General features: G+C 46.5%; 1 protein-coding gene across 1 annotated transcript in view; it reads left to right on the top strand.

Moving 5' to 3' along the window:
- Positions 1-20,082, top strand: part of MMRN2 (multimerin 2) — a 33,716-nt gene extending 13,634 nt beyond the window's left edge. The window contains exons 2-7 of the mRNA XM_037049383.1: positions 13,410-13,532; positions 13,620-13,726; positions 13,829-13,909; positions 14,657-14,785; positions 14,936-16,678; positions 19,076-20,082. Coding sequence (XP_036905278.1) covers positions 13,410-13,532; positions 13,620-13,726; positions 13,829-13,909; positions 14,657-14,785; positions 14,936-16,678; positions 19,076-19,461 — 2,569 coding nt within the window. The 3' untranslated portion in view covers positions 19,462-20,082. The remainder of the gene's footprint in view (positions 1-13,409; positions 13,533-13,619; positions 13,727-13,828; positions 13,910-14,656; positions 14,786-14,935; positions 16,679-19,075) is intronic.
- The last annotated feature ends 1,966 nt before the right edge of the window (positions 20,083-22,048 follow it).

Below are 22,048 nucleotides of genomic sequence, written 5' to 3'. Positions count from 1 at the left end.
TTCTAAATGAAAGTTTTGCTGGATAAAGCAATCTTGGCTGTAGGTCTTTGGATTTCATGACTTGGAATACTTCTTTCCAGCCCCTTCTTGCCTGTAAGGTCTCTTTTGAGAAATCCGCTGACAGTCTGATGGGTACTCCTTTGTAGGTGACTGTCCCCTTATCCCTTGCTGCTTCTAGGATTCTCTCCTTCATTTTAGTCTTGGCTAATGTAATTATGATGTGCCTTGGTGTGTTCCTTCTTGGGTCCAACTTCTTTGGCACTCTCTGAGCTTCCTGGATTTCCTGGAAGTCTATTTCCTTTGCCAGACTGGGGAAGTTCTCCTTTATTATTTGTTCAAATACATTTTCCACTCGTGGCTGTTTCCTTCCCCCTTCTGGTACCCCTATAATCTGGATGTTGGAACATTTAAAGATGTCCTGGAGGTTCCTAAGCCTCTCCTCATTTTTTTCAATTCTCATTTCTTCCTTCCTTTCTGGTTGGATGTTTCGTTCTTCCTTCTGGTCCATTCCATTGATTTGAGTTCCAGTTTCCTTTCCATCGCTATTGGTTTCCTGGACATCTCCCTTCATTTCAATTAGTTTAGCCTTCATATGTTCCTCCAATTTGTGACTGTACTCTACCAATTCTGTGAGCATCCTGATAAATAGAGTTTTAAATTGGGCTTCTGAGAGCCTGGCAATCTGTTGGTCGCTTAGAGTTATTGGCTCTGGGACTTTGAGTTCTTCTTGAGCCATCCTTTGGGCTGTTCGTGCCTGTTAAGTAGCAGGAACGGAGCCCTTGGTTTTCATCAGAGCAGGGCAACTCAGTCGCTGGGTTGTGACGTTGTATGTGGGGGCGGGGTCAAAGAGGGACAATGGCTTCCCTCCGGCGCCCGCCGTCGCTGCGACCCCCACCAGCACCACAGCCACCACCGTCTCCAGGGCCACGCGCACCGCTCCACGGCACGTGAGTGTGCCACCACTGTCAGCCCTCCACCACTGGGTTTGCTCCCTGGGGCCTGTGTGGTCCGTCTCACTGCGCGCGAATGTGCAACCTTGGTCAGTCTGTTCCGCACCCCGACTAGTTCTGGGCTGCCTGCGCTCCTAGGTCTGTCCTGCCTGACCCAGCTTCGCTGCTGGCTCCACCTCTTACCGTCCTCGTTGAACGGTTTGTAGCTGTCGGACTTCCGTATAATTCGGTTTTCTGGCCTCTGGGTGTGTGTTTGTTCTCCAAAACTTGGTTGTGGGAGAAGGCACAGTGTTTCCACCTATGCCTCCATCTTGGCGGGAGTCCTATAATTATTCTTTATAATTTTTTTCTTCTTCTGAAAGAAGTCCATTTAACATTTCTTGTAATACTGGTTTGGTGGTATTGAATTCCTTTAGTTTTTTCTTGTCTGAGAAGCTCTTTATTTTTTCTTAGATTTTATTTTTATTTTTAAAGGATTTTATTTATTTTGTTTTTAGAGAGAGGAAGTGTGGAGAATGAGAGGGACAGAAACATTAATGTGTGGTTGCCTCTCATGCAACCACCACTGGGGACCTGGACGGCAAACCAGGCATGTTCCCTGCCTGGGAATTGAACCAGTGATCCTTTGGTTCATAAACTAACACTCAATGCACTGAGCCACACCAGCCACAACTTTCCTTAAATTTTAAGTGGTAGCCTTGATAGATAGAGTAATTTTTATTTATTTAAAGAGTTCGTTTATTTATTTGTTTGTTTGTTTATTTATTTTAGAGAGAGAAGAAGAGAGAGAGAAAGAGAAGGAGAGAAACATAGATTGGTTGCCCCCTGCACGCACCCCAGCCAGGGACCAGGCTCCCAACCCAGGCATGTGACCTGACCAGGAGTTATCCTGGTGACCCTTTGCCTTGTGGGGCAATACCCAACCAGCTGAGACACACCAGTCAGTGGACAGAGTCATTTTTAGTTATAGGTCCTTGCTTTCTGTCACTTTGGATATTTCATAACAACTCCTTCCAGCTTGGAAAGTTTCTGTTGAGAAATTCTCTGACAGTCTTATGGGAGCTCCCTTGTGTATAACTAATTGCTTTTCTTTTGCTGCTTTTAAGATTCTCTCTTTGTGCTTCACCTTTGGTATTTAATGATGATGTTTCTTGGTGCGAGTCTCTTTTGTTTTATCTTGTTTGAGGCTCTCTGCACTTCATGGAGTTATGCCTCTTTTTCCTTCACCAGGTTAGGGAAGTTTTCATGTACCATTTATTCAAATAGATCTCAATCCCTTTCTATCTCTCTCTTCTTCTTCTGGTACCCCTGTGATGCAAATGTTGTTACACTTGATGTCCCAGAGGTTCATTAAACTAACTTTATTTTATTTTAAAATATATTTTATTGATTATGCCATTACAGCTGTCCCATTTCCCCCCTTCATTCCCTTCCACCCTGCACACCCCCTCCCCCACCATTACCCCCCTTTAGTTTATGTCCATGTGTCACAAGTTCTTTCAATTCTATATTTCCCATACTATTCTTGCCCTCCCCCCTATTTTCTGCCTATCATCTATGCTACTTATTCTCTGAAACTTCTCCCCCCTTCTCCTCCTCCCACTCCCTGTTGCTAATCCTCCATGTGATCTTCATTTCTATGGTTCTGCTCCTGATCTAGCTGTCCTCTTAGTTTGCTTTTGTTTTGGGTGTGGTTGTTAATAACTGTGTTTGCTGTCCTTTCACTGTTCATATTTTTTATCTTCTTTTTCTTAGATAAATCCCTTTAACATTTCATATAATAAGGGCTTGGTGATGATGAACTCCTTGAATTTGATCTTATCTGAGAAGCACTTTATCTGCCCTTCTATTCTAAATGAAAGCTTTACTGGATAAAGCAATCTTGGATGTAGGTCTTTGGATTTCATGACTTGGAATACTTCTTTCCAGCCCCTTCTTGCCTGTGAGGTCTCTTTTGAGAAGTCTGCTGACAGTCTGATGGGAACTCCTTTGTAGATGACTGTCCCCTTATCTCTTGCTGCTTCTAGGATTTTCTCCTTCATTTTAATCTTGGCTAATGTAATTATGATGTGTCTTGGTGTGTTCCTTCTTGGGTCCACCTTCTTTGGAAGCATCTCTGAGCTTCCTGGATTTCCTGGAAGTCTATTTCCTTTGCCAGGCTGGGGAAGTTCTCCTTTATCATTTGTTCAAATACGTTTTCCACTTGTGGCTGCTCCTCTTCCCCTTCTGTTGCCCCTATAATTTGGATGTTGGAACGTTTAAAGATGTCCTGGAGATTCCTAAGCCTCTTCTCATTTTTTAAAAATTCTTGCTTCTTAGTATTTTTCTGTTTGGTCATTTTTTCTTCCTTCTGGTCCACTCCCTTGATTTGAGTCCCAGTTTCCTTTCCATCACTATTGGTTCCCTGTGCATTTCCCTTCATTTCAATTAGTTTAGCCTTCATTTGTTCCTCTAATTTGTGACTAAAATCAACCAGTTCTGTGAGCATACTGATCACCAGTATTTTGAACTGTGCATCTGAGAGGCTGGCTTTTTCTTGGTCACTTAGAATTATCGGCTCTTGGGCTTTGAGTTCTTGAGCCACAATGTTTTGGTCCCATTGTGCCTGTTACATATGAGGGGTGGAGTCCTAGGTGTTCACCAGGACGGGGCAACTCAGTTGCTGGGTGTGACGCTGTATGTGGGCACAGGGTCAAAGAGGGGCAATCGTGGTCCCCTCTGCTGCTTCCTGCCACTGGGGCCTGCGTGGTCTGTCTCACTGCTCGCTCCTTCGCTGGTTTATCTGCTTGCGAATGTGTGACTGCGGTCAGCCTGCCGCTTTACATCCTCACTGGGTCTGCTTGTTGCTACCCCACACCTGGGACCCACCCACGGCTGCCTGCACACCTGGGTCAGGGGATCTTTCCTGCCCGACCCTGTTCTGCTGCTGGCTCCGCCCCTCTTACTTGTCTGGCTAAATGGTTCATTGTTGTTGGACTTCCATATAGTTCAATTTTCTGTGTATTGGCTGCATTTTTGTTTACTAAAACTTTGTTGTCTTTAAACTTGGTTGTGGGAAAAGGCACAGTGTTTCCACCTATGCTGTCATCTTGGCGGAAGTCCCTAACTTTATTTTTAAAACTTCTTTTTTCTTTTTGCTGCTCTGATTTGGTGTTTTCTGCTACCTTGTCTTCTAAATCACTGATTCATTCCTCAGCTTTATCTAATGTGCTGTTGATTCCATTTAGTGTATTCACTTCAAATACTGTGTTTATAATTTCTTACTGGTTCTTTTTAATGGTTTCTATGCCCTTTTTTAATGCTTACTCTTTGTTGAAGTTCTCACCAAATTCATCTATTCTTTCCTAAGTTTTTTGAGCATTCTTCCTTATAACCATTCTTTGGAAACTGTGTATCTACTAGATTGCTTACTTCCATTTCGTTTAGTTCTTTTTTAAGGATTTCTTGCATTTTTGACATGTTTCTTTGTCTCACCATTTTTGCTACCTCTATGTATTTGTTTCTGTGTATTAGGTAGATCTGTTTTGCTTTCCAGTCTTGGTATCTTGGTCCTATGTAGTAGGTGTCTTGTGGGGCTCAGTGGTACATTCTTCCTGATCACACTGAGCTGGGTACTCCAAGAATATTTCTTGTGTGAGTTACATAAATTCTTCTGTTGCAGTTAAGTCTTGATTACTGTTAGCCATCCATGGGTGGGGTTGACCCTCAGGCTGGCAGGCTATGAGTATCAACCCCTATGATGAATACATTACAATGTGGGGCTGAACCATGAACTGGAATTTGCTCCAGCAGGATCTGGTGCCTGCTGAGGTCTCCCTTTGGGTATGGCACTTGTGGAGCTAAATGGCTAGTGCTCTGATGTGGTCTGAAGCCTGCCACTCGGTGTGTTGGTTCTGTGGCCATTGGGATGGACTCCAGTACAGATCAATGTCAGATGTTGCCTGTAACCATTACTAGGATACATGTTTGCAGCTACAACATGATACAGTTTGTGGCTGCCTTTGCTGGGCCTGGATGTGCATGGGAGTGGCCAAGCTGCATACCAAGGGTAGCTTCTACCACCACCAAGCCCAGAAGCAAGTCAACAAAAGGCTCAAGGCACCCAGAGACCCACTTCCACCTGCTGGCAGCCTGTTAGGCTCAGTCACTGAAAGAGCCTCTGATGGTACATTTGTGTGAGGTAGGTTTTCATTGCCTCACCAGGTAGGAGTGAGTGGTGTTCACCAGGATGATGCAGATTCAAATTCAGTGCCAATGCTTGGTCTTAGGCCACTCAGCAAAAGTCCCAGTATACACCAAGACCAGCCATCACCCACCTGGGGTCTGCAGAACCTTTGTGGTGGGGTAAGGATTCAGGGAGTCCTCAGGGCGAGGCAAGCAGAGTTCATCAGGCTGAAGCAGACCAAGATTTGGCCATGTGGAGGGAGGTCTATGCACAGGAACAATGACCCCAGTCAGCATGTGAGAGAAAAATGGTCCTTGCACGATAGTCACACAAGTCAGTCTCTCTCTCTGTGTCTTTGATACCCTCTGAGACTGCCTGGACCCTCCCAGGAGCCCTTCCAGAAAAGTCTGTACCATGAAGCCAGGTTGGTTGCAGCCAGGTAACTCCCTGTAGGTTGCAAGCTTGGCAGGGCAGGGCCACAGGGAATGAGGAGAGTGGGGGCTAGTGCATCCCCCAGGCTGATGCCATATGTAGGGGAGTACTCAATCCAGGAAAGATGGAGTCTGTGGGGGAGGGACTCTGTACAGGGACCTTGGCAGCTGTCCCTTCAGCCCTCTCACCAAAGCCACACAACCTAGTCTCCCCTGTATGACTCCAGTACACTCTGAGCCACATTTCCTCTGCCAGAACCTAGAGTAAGTGGCACAAATGAGATTTTGTGTGCTAGCTCTTTAAGAGGGCTTATGAGTTTCTAGCAGACTCCAGTCTCTCCCTGGCAGATGGACTCACTGCTGTTATGCTGGCTCCTCTTCCTGGCTCTGGTGCTTCAGGCCGAAGAGCCTGGTCTGAAGTTGACATGTCTTATTCCTCAGGGAAAATGTTGCAGCTGAGATATCCCTCCAGATTCTCAATTGCCACATGTGGGTGAAGGGCCAGACTTTTTCACATCTTGCCCTTACTACCAGTCTCAGTGTAACTTCCGTTGTCAGTCCTTGGGTATAAGAGCTCTATTTAGCTACTCTTCAGTTGGTTATTCAGGTTGGCCTATAATTTATTTTTAATTCTGGTTTGATCCTGGGAAGAGATGAATGTAGTAACCTCTACTGACTCTGCTGCCATCTTGAATTTTTCCTCTTTCTTGTTTTGGTGGAACACTTCTGGAACAGTGATACTTAGTCTTGGGTAGTGCCTTAGAATGACCTAAACAGCTTTAAAATACTGATGCCCAGCCCCCAACCCCAGAGAATCTCATTTATCTGGCCTTGGGTGGGGCCCAGAGGCTCTTATTTTTAGCATGCCACCTGATGATTTTGATGTAGCAAGACTGAGAACCACTGCTCTGTTACCTCCAATGATAAGGGGTGCTGGTAGGAAAATATTTTGAATCTGGCATGTTAAAAATGTCTTTATTGTGGTCTCCTTATCTTGATTGACAGTTAGGAAAGGTATTAAATCCTAAATTGAAAATAATTTTCCTTCAGTATTTTAAAGGCAATTCTCCACTGCATTCCAGTTTCTAGTATTGCTGTGTGTATGTGTCTTGGTTTTTCTCTCTGGAAAGTGTAAACTCATTTTCATTCCCAAGTACTAAAGAGTCATGATGATGTGCTTTGATGTGAGTTTATTTTTATTGTATTTTTACTGTTGGTAGCTCTTTGAATCTGAAATCCCCCCAAATATATGTATATCTATTTCAGATTATATACATATAAAAATAAAATATATATTTCATTTTTATTTATTTATTTAATGCTATTGAAATTATATTTTATTATTTATGGTATTATGGTTGTCCCAATTTTTCCTCCTTTGGCCCCCTCCACACAGACCCTCTACATTCCCTAAGGCAATCCCTACATCATTATTCATGTCCATAGTTCATGCATATATCTTCTTTGGCTACTATAGTCCCAATGCTGCACTTTACATCCCCATGACTATTCTGTAGCAACAAACTTATACTTCTTAGTCCCCTCACCTCTTTCACCATTCCCTCATACTCCTCCCATATGGCAACTATCAAAATGTTCTATCTATAATTCAGTTTCTTCTCCTCTTGTTTATTTTGTTTTTTTATATTGTTGATAGATACGTACTTATTGCTATTTTATTGTTCATATTTTTTATGTTTCTTCTTAAAGAAGACCCTTTAACACTTCATATAATGCCAGTTTGGTGGTGATGAACTTCTTTTTCTTCTCTGAGCTCTTTATCTGTCCTTCAATTCTAAATGATAGCTTTACTGGGTAGAGTAATCTTGGTTTAGGTCCTTGCTTTTCATCACTTTGAATTTTTCTTGCCAGTCCCTTCTAGTCTGCAAAGTTTCTGTTGAGAAATCAGCTGACAGTCTTATAGGAGCTCCCTTGTAGGTAAGTAACTTTTCTCTTGCCACTTCTAACATTCTTTGTCTTTAACCTTTAGCATTTTGATTATGATGTGTCTTGGCATGGACTTATTTGGGTTCATCTTGTCTGGAACTCTATCTTTCCTGGATTCATTTGTCTATCTCCTTCACCAAGTTAGGGAAGTTTTCTGTCACTATTTTTTCAAATAGATTTTCAATTTCTTGTTCTTTCTCTTCTCTTTCCACCATCCCCATGATGTGAATGTTGGTATGCTTGAAGTTGTCCCAGAGGCCCCTTACACTATTACCATTTTTTTTTGTATTCTTTTTTCTTCTTGCTGTTCTGATTGGGTATTTTCTTTTTGTTGTTTGTTTCCCTATAGACTTGCCTTCATTTGCCCTACTATTGATTCCCTATAAATTGTTCTTCACTTCAGTTAGTGTATCCTGCATTTCTGACAGGCTCTGTTTTATGATTTCCATGTCCTATTTATGCTGTTTAAGTTGTCTCTGAGTTCATCTGTTCTTTTCCTAAGTTCACTGACCATCTTTATAACCACTTTTTTGAACTATGCATATAGTAGATTGTTTGTCTCCATTTGGTTTGGTTCTTTTTCTGGAGTTTTGTTCTTTCTTTTGGGCCATGTTTCTTTGTCTCCACATTTTGGCAGCCTCTCTCTGTTTGTTTCTATCTATTAGGTAGAGCTGCTATGATTCCCTGGCTTGGTAGAGTGGCCTAATGTAGTAGGTGTCCTATAGGATCCAGTAGCACAGCCTCCCCTATCACTCAAGCTGGGTATGCAAGGTGCATGCCCTGTGTCAGCTTTGTACACCCTCCTCTTGTAATTGGGTGGGGTGAAGCATCAGGGAATAACCAGTGTGAGCCAATTTGACAGAGTCCCAGATATGGCGCTGCGTGCTGGCTCTGTCAGGGGAAGGCTCAGTAAAGAATAATGGCCTCTGCCATCCCTATGTCTGGGAGAAAGCTGTCCCTCAGCCACTTCATTTCCTCCCTGTATGCCTCTGTTGGCTTTTAAGCTGCTGCCTAGGTGGTGGAGATGAGAGAGTAAGTCTGAATAAATTCACACATGGACCCTTTAAGAGGAACTGCCTGTGGCTCCAGCAGTTTCTGTCTTCTACACCCTCAATCTCCTCTGGTTTTTACAGCCAGAAGTCATGGAGACTTTTCTTCCTGGCACTGGAACCCTGAGCTGGATGGCCTGGTGTTGGGCTAGGAGGATCCCTTCCTCCTGAGATATCCCTCCTGACTTTTACCACCACATATGAGTGTGGGACCAACCTGTTCTGTGTCTCTGCCCCTTCTACTAGTCTCAATGCGGTTCTTCTTTAATTTTGCACTTGTAGGACTTCCATTCAGCTTGATTTCTGGAAGATCTGGATAATGATTGTTCTGTAGTTTAGTTGTAATTTTGATGTGGTTGTACAAGGATGTGAGGCATGTTTACCTGCACTGCCATCTTGATCCAAGTCCCTATACAGGTATACCTGTATATATTTTTAATAGATGATTTCCTCCTTTTTTTCTCTTTGTTCTCTCTTCCTGGAACTCCTATTGTTTGGATGTTGGATTTCCAATGTTGGTACTCCAGAGTTTTTAAAAAATCTTTTTCTCCTACTTTCTGTTCTTTTAGAAAAACTTGTTTAAAGTTACTCTCTAACATTTTTGTTGCATTTCTTTAGCATTTCTACTGTTATCTTTTTAATTCCTAAGGGTTTTTTGTTCTCCCCAATTTAATAGCTTCCTTTTCTTGTTTATTGGATTCGGTAAGCAGTATTATGAATCTAGCAATATTAATGCAAATATTGGGTCATTGTCTTTTCTTTGCAGAGCCTTGGACTTCTCCAAGTTGATTAAAAAAAAGATTTTATTTATTTATTTTTAGAAAGAGGGAATAGGAGGGAGAAAAAGAGGGAGAGAAACGTTGATGTGTGGTTGCCTCCTGCACGCTCGCAACCCAGGCATGTGCCCCAATCAGGAATCAAACCAGCATCCCCTTGATTTGCAGGCCGGCACCCATCCCACTGAGTCGCACCAGCCAGGGCTCCAAGTTGATTCTTTTTTCTGTTGCTCATTTTGACCTCTCTCTTTTGTAAAAGAGATTATTCTAAAGGGTCAGCCTCTGATGTCTAAGTCAGCCCACTTAGAAGTACAGAGATTGAAAGATTGGAAGCTGGGTGTACAGATGGGGCTTTCTGATGTTTTTTTCCTTTCTAATATATTTTATTGATTATGCCATTACAGTTGTTCCATTTCCCCTCCTTTATTACCCTCCCCCCTGCACACACCCTCTACCACCATTCCTCCCTTTAGTTTATGTCCATGTGTCACAAGTTCTTTAGATTCTGTATTTCCCATAGTATTCTTTCCCACCCCCGTGTCTATTTTCTACCCACCGTCTATGCTACTTATTCTCTGTACCTTCTCCCCCTTCTCCTCCTCCCACTCCCCTGTTGCTAACCCTGCATGTGATCTCTATTTCTATGGTTCCACTCCTGATCTGTCTTCTTAGTTTGGTTTTGATTTAGGTGTGGTTGTTAATAACTGTGAGTTTGCTGTCCTTTCACTGCTCATATTTTTAATCTTCTTTTTCTTAGATAAGTCCCTTTAACATTTCATATAATAAGGGCTTGGTGATGATGAACTCCTTGAATTTGGTCTTATCTGAGAAGCACTTTATCTGCCCTTCTATTCTAAATGAAAGCTTTACTGGATAGAGCAATCTTGGATGTAGGTCTTTGGATTTCATGACTTGGAATACTTCTTTCCAGCCCCTTCTTGCCTGTAAGGTCTCTTTTGAGAAATCAGCTGACAGTCTGATGGGAACTTCTTTGTAGATGACTGTCCCCTTATCTCTTGCTGCTTCTAGGATTCTCTCCTTCATTCTAATCCTGGCTAATGTAATTATGATGTGCCTTGGTGTGTTCCTCCTTGGGTTCACCTTCTTTGGAAGCATCTCTGAGCTTCCTGGATTTCCTGGAGGTCTATTTCCTTTGCCAGACTGGGGAAGTTCTCCTTTATCATTTGTTCAAATAAGTTTTCCACTTGTGGCTGCTCCTCTTCCCCCTTCTGTTGCCCCTATAATTTGGATGTTGGAACATTTAAAGATGTCCTGGAGGTTCCTAAGCATCTCATTTTTTTGAATTCTTGTTTCTTCATTCTTTTCTGTTTGGTCATTTTTTTCTTCCTCCTGGTCCACTTCCTTGATTTGAGTCCCAGTTTCCTTTCCATCACTATTGGTTTCCTGTGCATTTCCCTTCATTTCACTCTGTTTAGCCTTCATTTGTTCACCTAATTTGTGACTAAAATCAACCAGTTCTGTGAGCATCCTGATCACCAGTATTTTGAACTGTGCATCTGATGGGTTGGCTATCTCTTTGTTGCTTAGAATTATTGGCTCTGGGGCTTTAAGCTGTTCTTGAGCCATAATGTTTTGGTCTATTCACACCTGTTAAATATGAGGGGCGGAGCCTTAGGTGTTCACCAGGGTGGGGCAACCCAGTGTCTGGGTTGTGACACTGTATGTGGGGGTGGGATCAGAGAGGGGCAATGGCCTTTTTTTCTGCTCTCTCTTGGATTTTGGTCCCCTCTGCTGCTTCCCAAAAGCAAACTGGGCCCCCCTGGTGCTGGCTCCCGGGTGTGTGAGCCTGTGCACTCTCCAGGACCCTGTGGGTCTCTCCAACAAACTCTCTCTGATCCTGGGAGCTTCTCCTGGCACCTCAACCCCCCAAATTTTTCCAATTGGTGCTTTTAGGCTAATTCCAGTTGCTGGGGTCCTAGCCTGCGCAGTTTGTCTCACTGCTCACTCCTTTGCCTGGTTTATCTGAATGTGAATGTGTAACCATGGTCAGCCAGTCACCTTGCGCCCTCACTGGGTCTGCCTGGGATCTGCCAACTGCCGCCTATGCACCTGGGTCAGCCCGGCCATGTTTTCCTGTGCGACCCTGCTCCACCAGCCGCTGACTCTACCTCTCTTACCAGTCTGGCTGAATGGTTCATTGTTGTCGGACATCCGTACAGTTCAATTTTCTGTGTTTTGGTTGCATTTTTGTTACTAAAAGTTTGTTGTCTTTAAACTTGGTTGTGTGAGGAGGCACAGTGTTTCTACCTATGTCTCCATGTTGATCTCTCTTTTTATAGGTTGCTCTGGATGGGTCCTTCCTCTTGAGCAGGGTCATTTCCTTGCTGCATAAGGAGAGTAAAGGCTGGCTGCTAGGCTTCTAGAGCTGAGTGGGAAAGTAGGCTGCGGGGGGTGAGGAGGGCGTGGGGAGGTGTCTCTCCATCGAAAATAGGCATGGACACTCAGTCCACCTTAATCCTTCACCTCTCTCCCTGGCAGCATCCCTGTGTGATAATGCTGAAGGGCCTCAGGACAGACATCGGCTCCAGAGAATAAAGGCCCATCCCCAAAAGCCACTCCATCTCCAAGGTCCCAGAACATTGCTTCCTAGTATCTCACAAATGTGGACATTTCTCTCTGTACTTACCACTACCATCCAGTGCAAGCTGACACCATCTCTGACCTAGAATCCTCACAAACCACTTACATCCTGGCCCCTCCTGTCCCTTCTGCACCCATGAAGGAGCAAGGGTGGCTTTTTCATGTCATTTCCCTGCTTAAGCCACTCCAAGATTTCTCATGCCTTCCAGACATAGTTCTGCACCTTAGCTGGCACTCCAGGCCCCCCCAGTCTAGCTTTTTACCTCTGCACCCTCTCCTCTGCACCCTTCCCCACCCCAACCCTCTGTACCTTTGTGGAGCCACCTACTTCTGTCACAGCTCCTGGTGCTTCACCTCACTTCTCTGTGAAAGACACAGCCCAATTATCACATCCTGAAAGCCTCCCCACGTTATAGCACCTGTCACATGATCTGAGATTGCGTGTTCTCCCTTGGGACCCTGAAGGGAAGGTCTGTACTTCCATCAGCACTGAATGCTCCTGAGCTTGAGCCTCGCACTCGGTACCCAAGAGGTGCTGAGCTGAATGGAGCCAGGGAGGTTATCACCTGTAACTTTGGAGAGCTCTCCTCTGGGAGCCGACTGTGGAGGAAGGGCCTTCTATTGAGCTCATCAAGTTTGCCACCAGGTCAGTTAACTTGGGCTCTATCAGCAGTGGTCATCTCCCCACTCTTGGACCTGAAAGGCACACAAGGAAGCTACCTTCTGGTATTCAAGATGCTGAGCACACCCCAAACCCATCCTGTACGACCTCGGTGTGGGTAGCCTTTTCCAGAAGAGGGACTACTTGGCTCAGCTGCCTCCCCCTATAACTATTTGCAAGTCTACTTCATAATGACCATAATGGGGGATGACTAGGGAGCAAATGCCCTTTCTGCGGCCAAGTCTCTGGTGAAGAAAGATGTAAGTGGTAACAGGGGAGGCTCCCAGGCAGTGCTGCAGTGTTCATTGAGCCCTTGTCAGGAGCCAGGCACTGGATACTCATCTGCTCACTTAGAGGAGGGTATTACAGTCTCCATAAGATAGATAGAGAATGGAAACTCCCTAAACGCCTTGTTCAAAGTCTCGCAACCAGAACGTGTGAAGTTCAAACCCAGGACTCTTCAGGCCCAGTGGCACCATGCTGTCTCCCTGGCACCAGGAAACAGTTCTTCCTGATGCTTTGGGTAATTGTGCTGTGTGACTTTGGGGGGTTCTTCAGCCTCTCTGTGCTGGCCCCAGAGAGGATCCCTGCAAAGTGGTGAAACAGGTGCCCTTGCAGGGTTTGCGGAACTCTCGCTCTGGAGCTGAGGGATACATAATGCTGAGCACTCCCTTCTCAGGCTAAAGGACTCCAGAATCCCTGGCATTGGGTAGAGCAGAGAGATTGGGGTAGGGTGCTCTGCACTGCTACTTCCTATTGACCTCCAGGAAGGGTTGTTGGGTGCCTGGGCATGACTCAGCAGCCCTCTCCTCTGGTTTGATTTTTCTAGTAACTGGTGCCCCTACCAGAAGTCCAGGCTGGTCACCTTCATAGCTGCTTGCAAAACGGAGAAATTCCTCATTCACTCACAGCAGCCATGTCCACAGGGAGCTTTGGACTGCCAGAAAGTCATGTAAGTGGGGGCAGGCTGGGGTAGGCCACTGGTCCACTTCCTGCACTGGCTCATCCTGGAGTTGCTAAGCTGGCTCTTTTCCTCCAGGTACCGTTTGGCCCACAAGCCGGTGTACCAGGTCAAGCAGAAGGTGCTGGCCTCTGTGGCCTGGAGGTGCTGCCCAGGCTTTGCTGGCTCTGACTGCCAGCACCATGGTAGGGCTCCCTGTGATCCCCTACTACCTCAACCTCTGACCCCAGAGGTCATGCAGCTCCTTCAATCTCTTGAGGTCAGAATCTGATGCCTCCTCTCTGCAGATCCTGCCACAATTCCTGAGCCTGCAGATCCAGGTGAAGGCCTCCAGGAGCATTGGGATGGACCAGTTGGCTTTGAACCTGGTATGCTGCTATCCTGGCTGGTGCAGGAGGGGCAGGCAGGCAGAATAAAATCCATGTGCCCAGGCCCTCTCTCCTCTGATAAGGGAGTGCCATTTCAGGAACACTTTGCCCACCCCCAAATCGTCAGAAACTCCTCTGTGGCCCTGCATCACCCTACCCCACAACTAGGAGACCAGGTTCACAGGGCCCTCAGTGCCCTGCCTGCTGGCAAAGAACATGAACTATTTTCCTTGACCCCATTTTCTAGGAAGGACAACTTCATCTGGCACCTCCTTTATCCTCTGAACAGCACAAGTTCCCATGGCCTAGAATAAACCTTCCAACACCCGGTACCTCAACCAGGAACAAGAAGTCATGCTGTTCCTATTCTTGAGATAGCATAGGAGAACCACCAAAACCCCACTTTTGTTGGGCCTTTCAAGGCTGGACTAAGGTTGAATGGTGAATGAGTTTCACCATGTGTTGAACGCCTATCTATTGACAAGGGCTGTGTAGAATAAAGGGCCATGTACATGAGGCTGAGGGTGAAAATGTGCCACAATTAGTCATGTCTGCTGCGGGTGAGGGCGGCAAGGTGAGGGCTCACTTACCATGTATTTGCCCTTCTGGAGCTAAAGGCTTCTAAGCTGCTGCTCAAATGACATCAGCACACACTTCTGCTCTCAATCCCCAAATCTTCTCTGTGCCCTATTATTTGCCTTGGTGTGGGGTGATGACCCTTCGTACTTATCTTTCATGTGTCTTCAGGCCACCTGGCTGCAGAGACCAGCGACATCGTGGTGCCGCAGGAACACCTGCTGAGAGATCTCCAGAATGACATTCATCACATAAGCAATCTCACAGCTGAACCGACCAAGGCAAATCAGGCAGATCTTGGTAAGTGGCAGACTGTAGGGACTGAGGAAGAACATGATTACATCCAATGGCACAAGTGAGAGGGGAAGCAGGAAGGCCCAAACCCCAGCCCCAACCTGGGGTGGGTATCCACTCTAGCAGGACTTGTGTTAAAATGTGCATCTGTTGCAGAGTTTCCTGGCAGATCCTTGGAGCAAGCACTGAATTTTGGGCCCATATGGAATAGCTTTAACCAAAGCCTGCACAGCCTCTTTGAGGCCATAAGAAACCTATCTCTTGATGTGGAGGCTAACCAACAGGCCATCAAGATGGTCCAAGACAGCACTGTGCCCAGGGCTGACTTCCAGGAGCTTGGTGCCAAATTTGAGACCAAGGTCCAGGAGAACGCCCAGAGAGTGGGCCAGCTGCAGCAGGCCATGGAGGACCGCCTGAATGCCCAGAACTTTTCCCTGCATCATTCCCTTTCTGAGGTCCAGGCCAATGTGGACACCAAGCTGAAGAGGCTCCTTAAGGCCCAGGAGCACCTGGGGTCCAATGGCAGCTTGGTGGCAGCAGCAACAGGGGCTGGCGCAAGGCCGGAGCCAGAGAGCCTGCAGGCCAGATTGGGCCAGCTACAGAGGAACCTCTCAGCACTGCACTTGGCCACCATCCACAGGGAAGAGGAGTTACAAAGCATCCTGGCGGACATGAAAGCAACCCTCGCCCGGCATGTTGAAGAGATCAAGGAGCTGTATTCCGAATCTGATGAGACCTTCGATCAGATCAGCAAGGTGGAACAGCAGATGGAGAAGCTGCAGGTGAACTACCAGGCCCTGCGTGAGCTGCGGGTGATGCTGATAGAGAAGTCGCTTATCGTGGAGGAGAACAAGGTGGAGACTGACCGGCAGCTCCTGGAGCTCAACCTCACCCTCCAGCACCTGCAGGGTGGCCACGCTGACCTTACCAAGTACATCAACAACTGCAACTGCCAGAAGCTCTCTTCTGGCCTGGACATTGTCCAGGAAGGCCACAGGAACACTATGTACACCCTGCAGGACACCCAGGTGAGCCTGGACCAGAAGCCCCAGCAGGACAACTCCTCCCTGCAGGCGCTAAGCCACACGGTGGCCGCCATGTCACGGGCGGTGGCTGAACTCCAGGCAGAGGGCGAGCAGGCTCGTGCTGACCGATCGCGGCTCCGGACCCAGCTCCAGGCGCTGAGCAGCGAGGTGGGCACACTGAAGGCTGCTGAGGGCGAGCTCTGGCTTGAGGTCCGCCAGCTGCACAGTTCTTTTGCGGCCCTGATGGAGGATGCGCTCAGGCACGAGGCCATGCTGACTGCGCTCTTTGGTGAAGAGATGACAATGTCTGAGGAGGGGCCTGGCCCTCTGCCCCTGCGTTATGAGGAGATCCGCACTGGCCTGCACGATGCAGCCAGTGGGCTGCATGAGCAGGCACTTGGTTGGGCTGCGCTGGCTGCCAGGGTGTCGGCCCTGGAACAGATGGCAGTGGGTGGCGGGCAGGGTCCAGAGCTCCTGGAGCCCAGCCACGAGGCAGCGCCAGAGGAGGCCAATGCGACCAACCCTGCAGGGCTGGCACCAGAGCTCCAGCGCCTGGGCCCTGACATCCAGCGGCTGGGGCAGTGCTGTGAGGCCTCCTGGGCCGCCACCCTCCACAGGTCCCTGGAGAGCCTCCACAGAGCGCTCTCCACCACCCAGCAAGGCCTGGAGCACCATCAGCACCTCTTCCACAGCCTCTTTGGGAACTTCCAAGGGCTTGTGGCAGCCAATGTCAGCCTAGACCTGGGGAAATTGCAGGCCATACTGGGCAGGAAAGGGAAGAAGCAGCAAAAAGGTCTGGAAGCTTCCCGGAAGAGGAACAAGCAGCAAGTGGAACATTTGGTTGATGCCCTGGGAGCAGACCTCCATAAGGCAGGTGAGCTCCTGGGCACAGGGAGACTTGGCTAGTCTAGGACAGGCTGTCTGCAAGCAGCTCTTCTTGACTCAGAAGGGGTGGGGGTGACAGAACAGGTTGGTAGTCATGACTACTCAGGGCCTTCTTGTTCTTAACCCATCTTCTATACAGGTTGGGAGGGAGGTGGTAGTGAAAGGGGGTGGGAGTGGGGGTGCATTTTAAGCTCAGTGGAGTATAAGAAGGTAGAAGTCATAAGAACCAGCCTTTGGTGAGAAGGCAGAGAGCCCCTCCACGTACATATTTAAGGCTCATATACACAGGTCTGGCTGCCAGCCACTCTGACTGCAGAGCAGGGAAGGGAGTGCCTCCTCTTCTTCCATGCCACACCTCAAATTTAGCTCTTCACCCATCCCACTTCACCACCCCGCCAAGTGTCTTTAACCAGGGTGTGAGTGGGGCTAGTGTCACTTGCTATGAGGAGCACCCCACAGGGGAAGGCCTTGGGCCATGGAAGGAGCTCATTCTGCTAACAGTTGGCCCATCTTTCTGCCCTGTGCTAGGTCCCCTGCAAGGTCTGTCTGAGGCCTTGCTGAAGGTCCTACACCAAGCCAGCTCCCACTGACCCTCCATTATGGCCTCAGAGACCTGGGTCTCCCTGGGGGCAGTGGACAGAGCATAGGATCTAAAACCAACTGTCAATTTCTTCCTCTGTAAAATGGGAGTATCATACCTACATCAAAGAATTATTATGAAGACAAACAGTTACATTTACCAACTACCTGGCACAGGGCTTAACATTTAGTAGAAACCAGCCAGTGTTTTCCTGTTTTCCCAGCATTTTGGGGGCTGAGGCTGTCTATGTCCACCTACACTAACATTTCTATACTACATTTCTATTCCACTTCTAAGTGGTACAAGGCCTCAATTACCTTGGTTTAGTAATACTTACATTTTTTCCCTTAGAATTAAAAACTCCTTATTTATCTTGCAGGAAGGCCACAGGACTTCAATTTGTACCCTGCAGGGAAGCCCGCTCTCAATTTGCCTGTTAGCAAATCAGGAAGCACAACTCTTCTCCCCTCTGAGGGCACGCTGGGGGACAAATCACCGGCAGGGGGAGCGCTCGGCCAGCCTCTTAGGCTGGACAAGTGCCCCACCTCCTGGGTGCTGGGAGAACTGCAGGGATAGTAGCGGGTCTTTGATGTGCCACAGTCTTTCACAAATGGGAAAGCTTTTCTAAGCTTCCTCAGGAATCTTTCAGAACTATATAAGAGCAAAGTTTTGTCATTTACAAGGCTATTGCTGGACCAGGAGTCAATGAGCTGAGGCTCTAGTTCTAGGTCCTAAGTAACTAACAGCTATGCAAATTTGTTTTCCCTTTAGGCCTTGATTTCAACCCCTGAGAAATGGGGAGAGGGAGGGAGGGAGGCAGGGAGGGCTAGAGGAGGGCACAAGTGTGCTGAGGGAATACCCAAGGAGCATGATGTCATCAGTACCAAGGCCAATGTCATGGCTGGAAGCACAGTGGGACTCACCCTCCCGTCCCATCTCCTGGCCCTGGCCAGGAGCATCCTGGACAAACAGCTCAACTAAGCTCCTTTCAGCACTGTACCTTCACCATGCACACAAAGGGCTTTCTCTGGCTCCATACCTGTATCCTCTGTCTTAACCCCCTATGGAGGGCTAACGTGCTTCTTCAAGTGGGAAGAGCACTAGAAATCAGGAGCTCCAAGGACAGTTCCCAGTTTGATCATTTGTTACTGTCATATGAAGTAGCCAGTACTCTATGCAACATTTTGAAGACATTCAGATGACCAGATTGAATAGACTTTTCTCCCCTGGTGCCACCTGCCCTTTCCTTCTCTCTACAAGGTCCTGTGCCAAACATCTGGTAGGAACCGCTCTCCATTGGTCCTTAGTTATCTCATCGATGTTAGTGCATTTATCTTGAGGATAGATAGGTGTATTTTCTCTTCTTCCCTTGGGTATCTCAAGATCCCTAGCAGGTGGCAGTAATACAGAAATCAGAGACCTAAATTCCTGTCCCAGCCTGACATCAACAAGCCTTGGACCCTTTAAGCACTCAAGACTCAAAGTTCTCTCGGTCAGGGCTACTTATGTCTCAAAGGTTTTGGAAGGAAAAGGATTCAACCAGAAGGTATGCTTTATGAATGTGCAGCACCAGTAGAGACAACAGACAGTATCTCTCTCAACTAGTGAAATATGAAGAATTGGCCAGTTAGCTCCCACTCTCTAAGGTAAATTGCTATTGGAAATATCTAGGTTACCTAGCAATAGAGGCCTATTTATAATGTTAATAAGGTGAGGAAGGCAGGTCTGTTTAATTTCCCGTCGGCGGGGGGGTGGGGGAGTGGGGTGGGGGGGTGACTCACTGAACTCTTTCCTCCTGTGTTCCAGGGATTGCTGTGGCCTTCTATGCCAGCTTTTCAGAAGGGATGACCACTCTGCAGACAGTGAAGTTCAACACTACTTACATCAACATTGGCAGCAGCTACTTCCCTGAAGATGGCTATTTCCAAGCCCCTGAGCGTGGGGTCTACCTGTTTGCAGTGAGCATTGAATTTGGCCCAGGGCCAGGCACTGGGCAACTGGTGTTTGGAGGTCACCATCAGACCCCTGTCAGTACCACTGAGGAGCATAGTGGTGGAAGTACAGCAACTACCTTTGCTATGGCCGAGCTGCAAAAGGATGACAGAGTGTGGTTTGAGTTAACCCAGGGATCAGTAATGAATAGAAGCCCGTCGGGCACTGCATTTGGGGGTTTCCTAATGTTCAAGACCTGAACATGGGACACAGCTGACCAGACATTGTAGACTTGCCCAGTTCTCTGTGGCCTGGGGCTCTGACCAAGGTTGGTCAGAAAACCAACCAAGTTGGTTTAGATATTCCCTGGAAACCTGTGAAGACAATGGGCCTCCCTCTACATGCACTGGGTTTGGGTATTTCTGGGGATAGCAGAAACACCCTCATTAGGTATAGCAGTGAGGAGGGCTGGATTCTCCTCTCTGGGCCAGGGAGCGTGAAGCTTGGTTCCGGTGCATTCTGAGGAAGCACGGCTTGGACTTGAGCTCTTTACCTCTCTGTATTCTCCCACCTCTTTGGTATTTTGCTCCTCCTGTGGTCAAAAACTTCTGTACAACACTAAACCTTTCTCCTACTTCCTCATTTCCCTAATCTTATGCCAGAAAATCATTCTTTCCCAGAAGGAATTTGTTTAAAATAAAGGTAACATTTTGGACAATACTGGAAACCACTCTCCAATCACTACAGGGCAGCAGGAGAAAACCAAACTGGTCTCTATCAGTCAGAAATGAACACAAAGGCCTGGCTGAGTTAACCAAGGGAAACACAATTAGCATCTTTTCCTTAGTCTCAGTCCTTCCTTGAATTTATCTGTAACTTTTTTTAAAAAAGATTTTATTTACTTATCTTTACAGGGGAAGGGAAGGAGAGAGGGAGAGAAATATCAATGTATGGTTGCCTCTCGTGAGTCCCCTGCTGGGAATTGGCCTGCAACCCAGGCATGTGCCCTGACTGGGAATAGAACCACGGTTGTTTGGTTCGCAGGCCCACGCTCAATCCACTGAGCTACACCAGCCAGGGCTATCTGTAACTTTAACTTCACTTCTTTCTCTCCTTGCCTCATACAGAATAAAGGCCTAGACATTCCAGACACAAACCAAAACGTATATAACTTTCACCTTTTTACTTCATCCAATGTCTTGACCACCCTAATTCTTATTAGCATCTCTATCAGGGAGAGACCTTAAGGAGGAAGTGAAAGAAGACTGTAAAAATCTTCAATTTCATCATCTCTGGAATAAAACAATGTCATTCAAATCTCTGCCTGGTTTACTTACAGAGCAAAAGATTTGGTAAAGTAGGTAGAAATGTGGGGCAGAATTAAAATACTTGTGATAAATGTGACTTTCATTCTCCGAGGCCATATTTTACTTCAAAATTTCAGTTAATACTATAGACAACACAGAGGCCTCCACAGTAGGTACTGACATTATAAATGAATTAGCACAGCTCAGGGCTGCAATTATTCCTGCAATACCAATATATGATTTTCACAAAATTACAAGTCCTAGAGCAAACAGGCTTGAGAGGGCAGTCATCTAGCTGTCAAAAAAGGTTTTATTTTTGTAGTAGGTGTTCAATATTTGTTGAATATATTCTTCTTCCTAAGAAAATCAGATTGGGCTGGATAATGAAAAAGGACAGGAACTGGTTGTCAAGGTTAACTAGGTTCCAGCCCTTCTCAAATTTCCTAGGTATCATTAATTCAGACTGTCCCTCAGAATTTATGTACCACTAAGGTTGGTGTGCTCAAGTTGCAACATCAGCGTTAAAAGGAACAGTATGCTAGGCCGCTCTGCCACTGATGGTTTGACTTTGGGCTAAATTACCTTTCTCTGTAGTATGAGGTAGTTAGTCTAACAGCTCTTGTTCGACTCTTACCTGCCCTTCCCTCTGGCCAGGGTCTCTTACCCAGCTCTTAGTTAGTTGCCAAGATCAATCCTGCCAAGACCAAGGCATGATGCATGTGGGCCTCTCCTGACCAAAGACTGGAAGGGCAATACCAGGTTACCCTCGCTGCTACAAAGACCACGCTGTGTCTTCTTTCTGCTCATATGGCTTTTATTGGTCAGGCTGTACTGATGACTAAATGGAAACATTAGGGTAATGCAGTCTTATCATTTAAGATTTCCACTTGCCATGTACTGTACGTAATAAGCAGAGTGGAGTGAACTGATCTCTATAAAGGGCACCTATCCAACAACCCTCATAAGGCCAGTGCTCTTGCAGAGGAAGGTTATACATAGTTGTAACTGGTGAGCTCTGCCAGCAGCATAGATGAGTCACTCCAGCAAAGTTCCTGGGATAACTAGAGAAACAATAGTTCCTTTAGATACTAGGGTGCTTCCCATACAAATTTCACCAAACCTTAATATCAAGTTTAAGTGCAAATCTTGTTTTAACACTTCTATAATGACGATTCCAGACCAGCACCAATTCTGAAGTTTACTTGGTAGATTTCTTATCTGCACTAAAGCCTCTAATACCTCTGGGTAGAGACTTTTTCACTGCCTTCAAATAGATGCCCTGTTACCCCCAGGTCAATGTTAAAACACCTTTCACTTGTAGAGTCCTGAACAGGACAGCTATTGAGTGCACAGTGGTATCATATATCCCCAAATTGGATGGAAAATAATTCAAAATAATCATTGTAAAACAAGAATGGGTACCATAAGCAGATCAGTAAGTTTTAATAATTCCTAAAAAGTAGGAAGTAGAAAAATAAGGCAGCAATAGGAAATCATAGCCCCCTACATTTTAGAGCATTGGAGAAATTAGAGTGATTTT

The sequence above is a fragment of the Sturnira hondurensis genome, unplaced genomic scaffold (genome assembly GCF_014824575.4).
Source record: "Sturnira hondurensis isolate 20B ecotype Veracruz unplaced genomic scaffold, ASM1482457v3 Scaffold0006496, whole genome shotgun sequence".
Classification (NCBI taxonomy): Eukaryota; Metazoa; Chordata; class Mammalia; order Chiroptera; family Phyllostomidae; genus Sturnira; species Sturnira hondurensis.
Note: the sequence above shows the minus strand (reverse complement) of the source record. Positions and strands in the feature narration are given on the sequence as shown.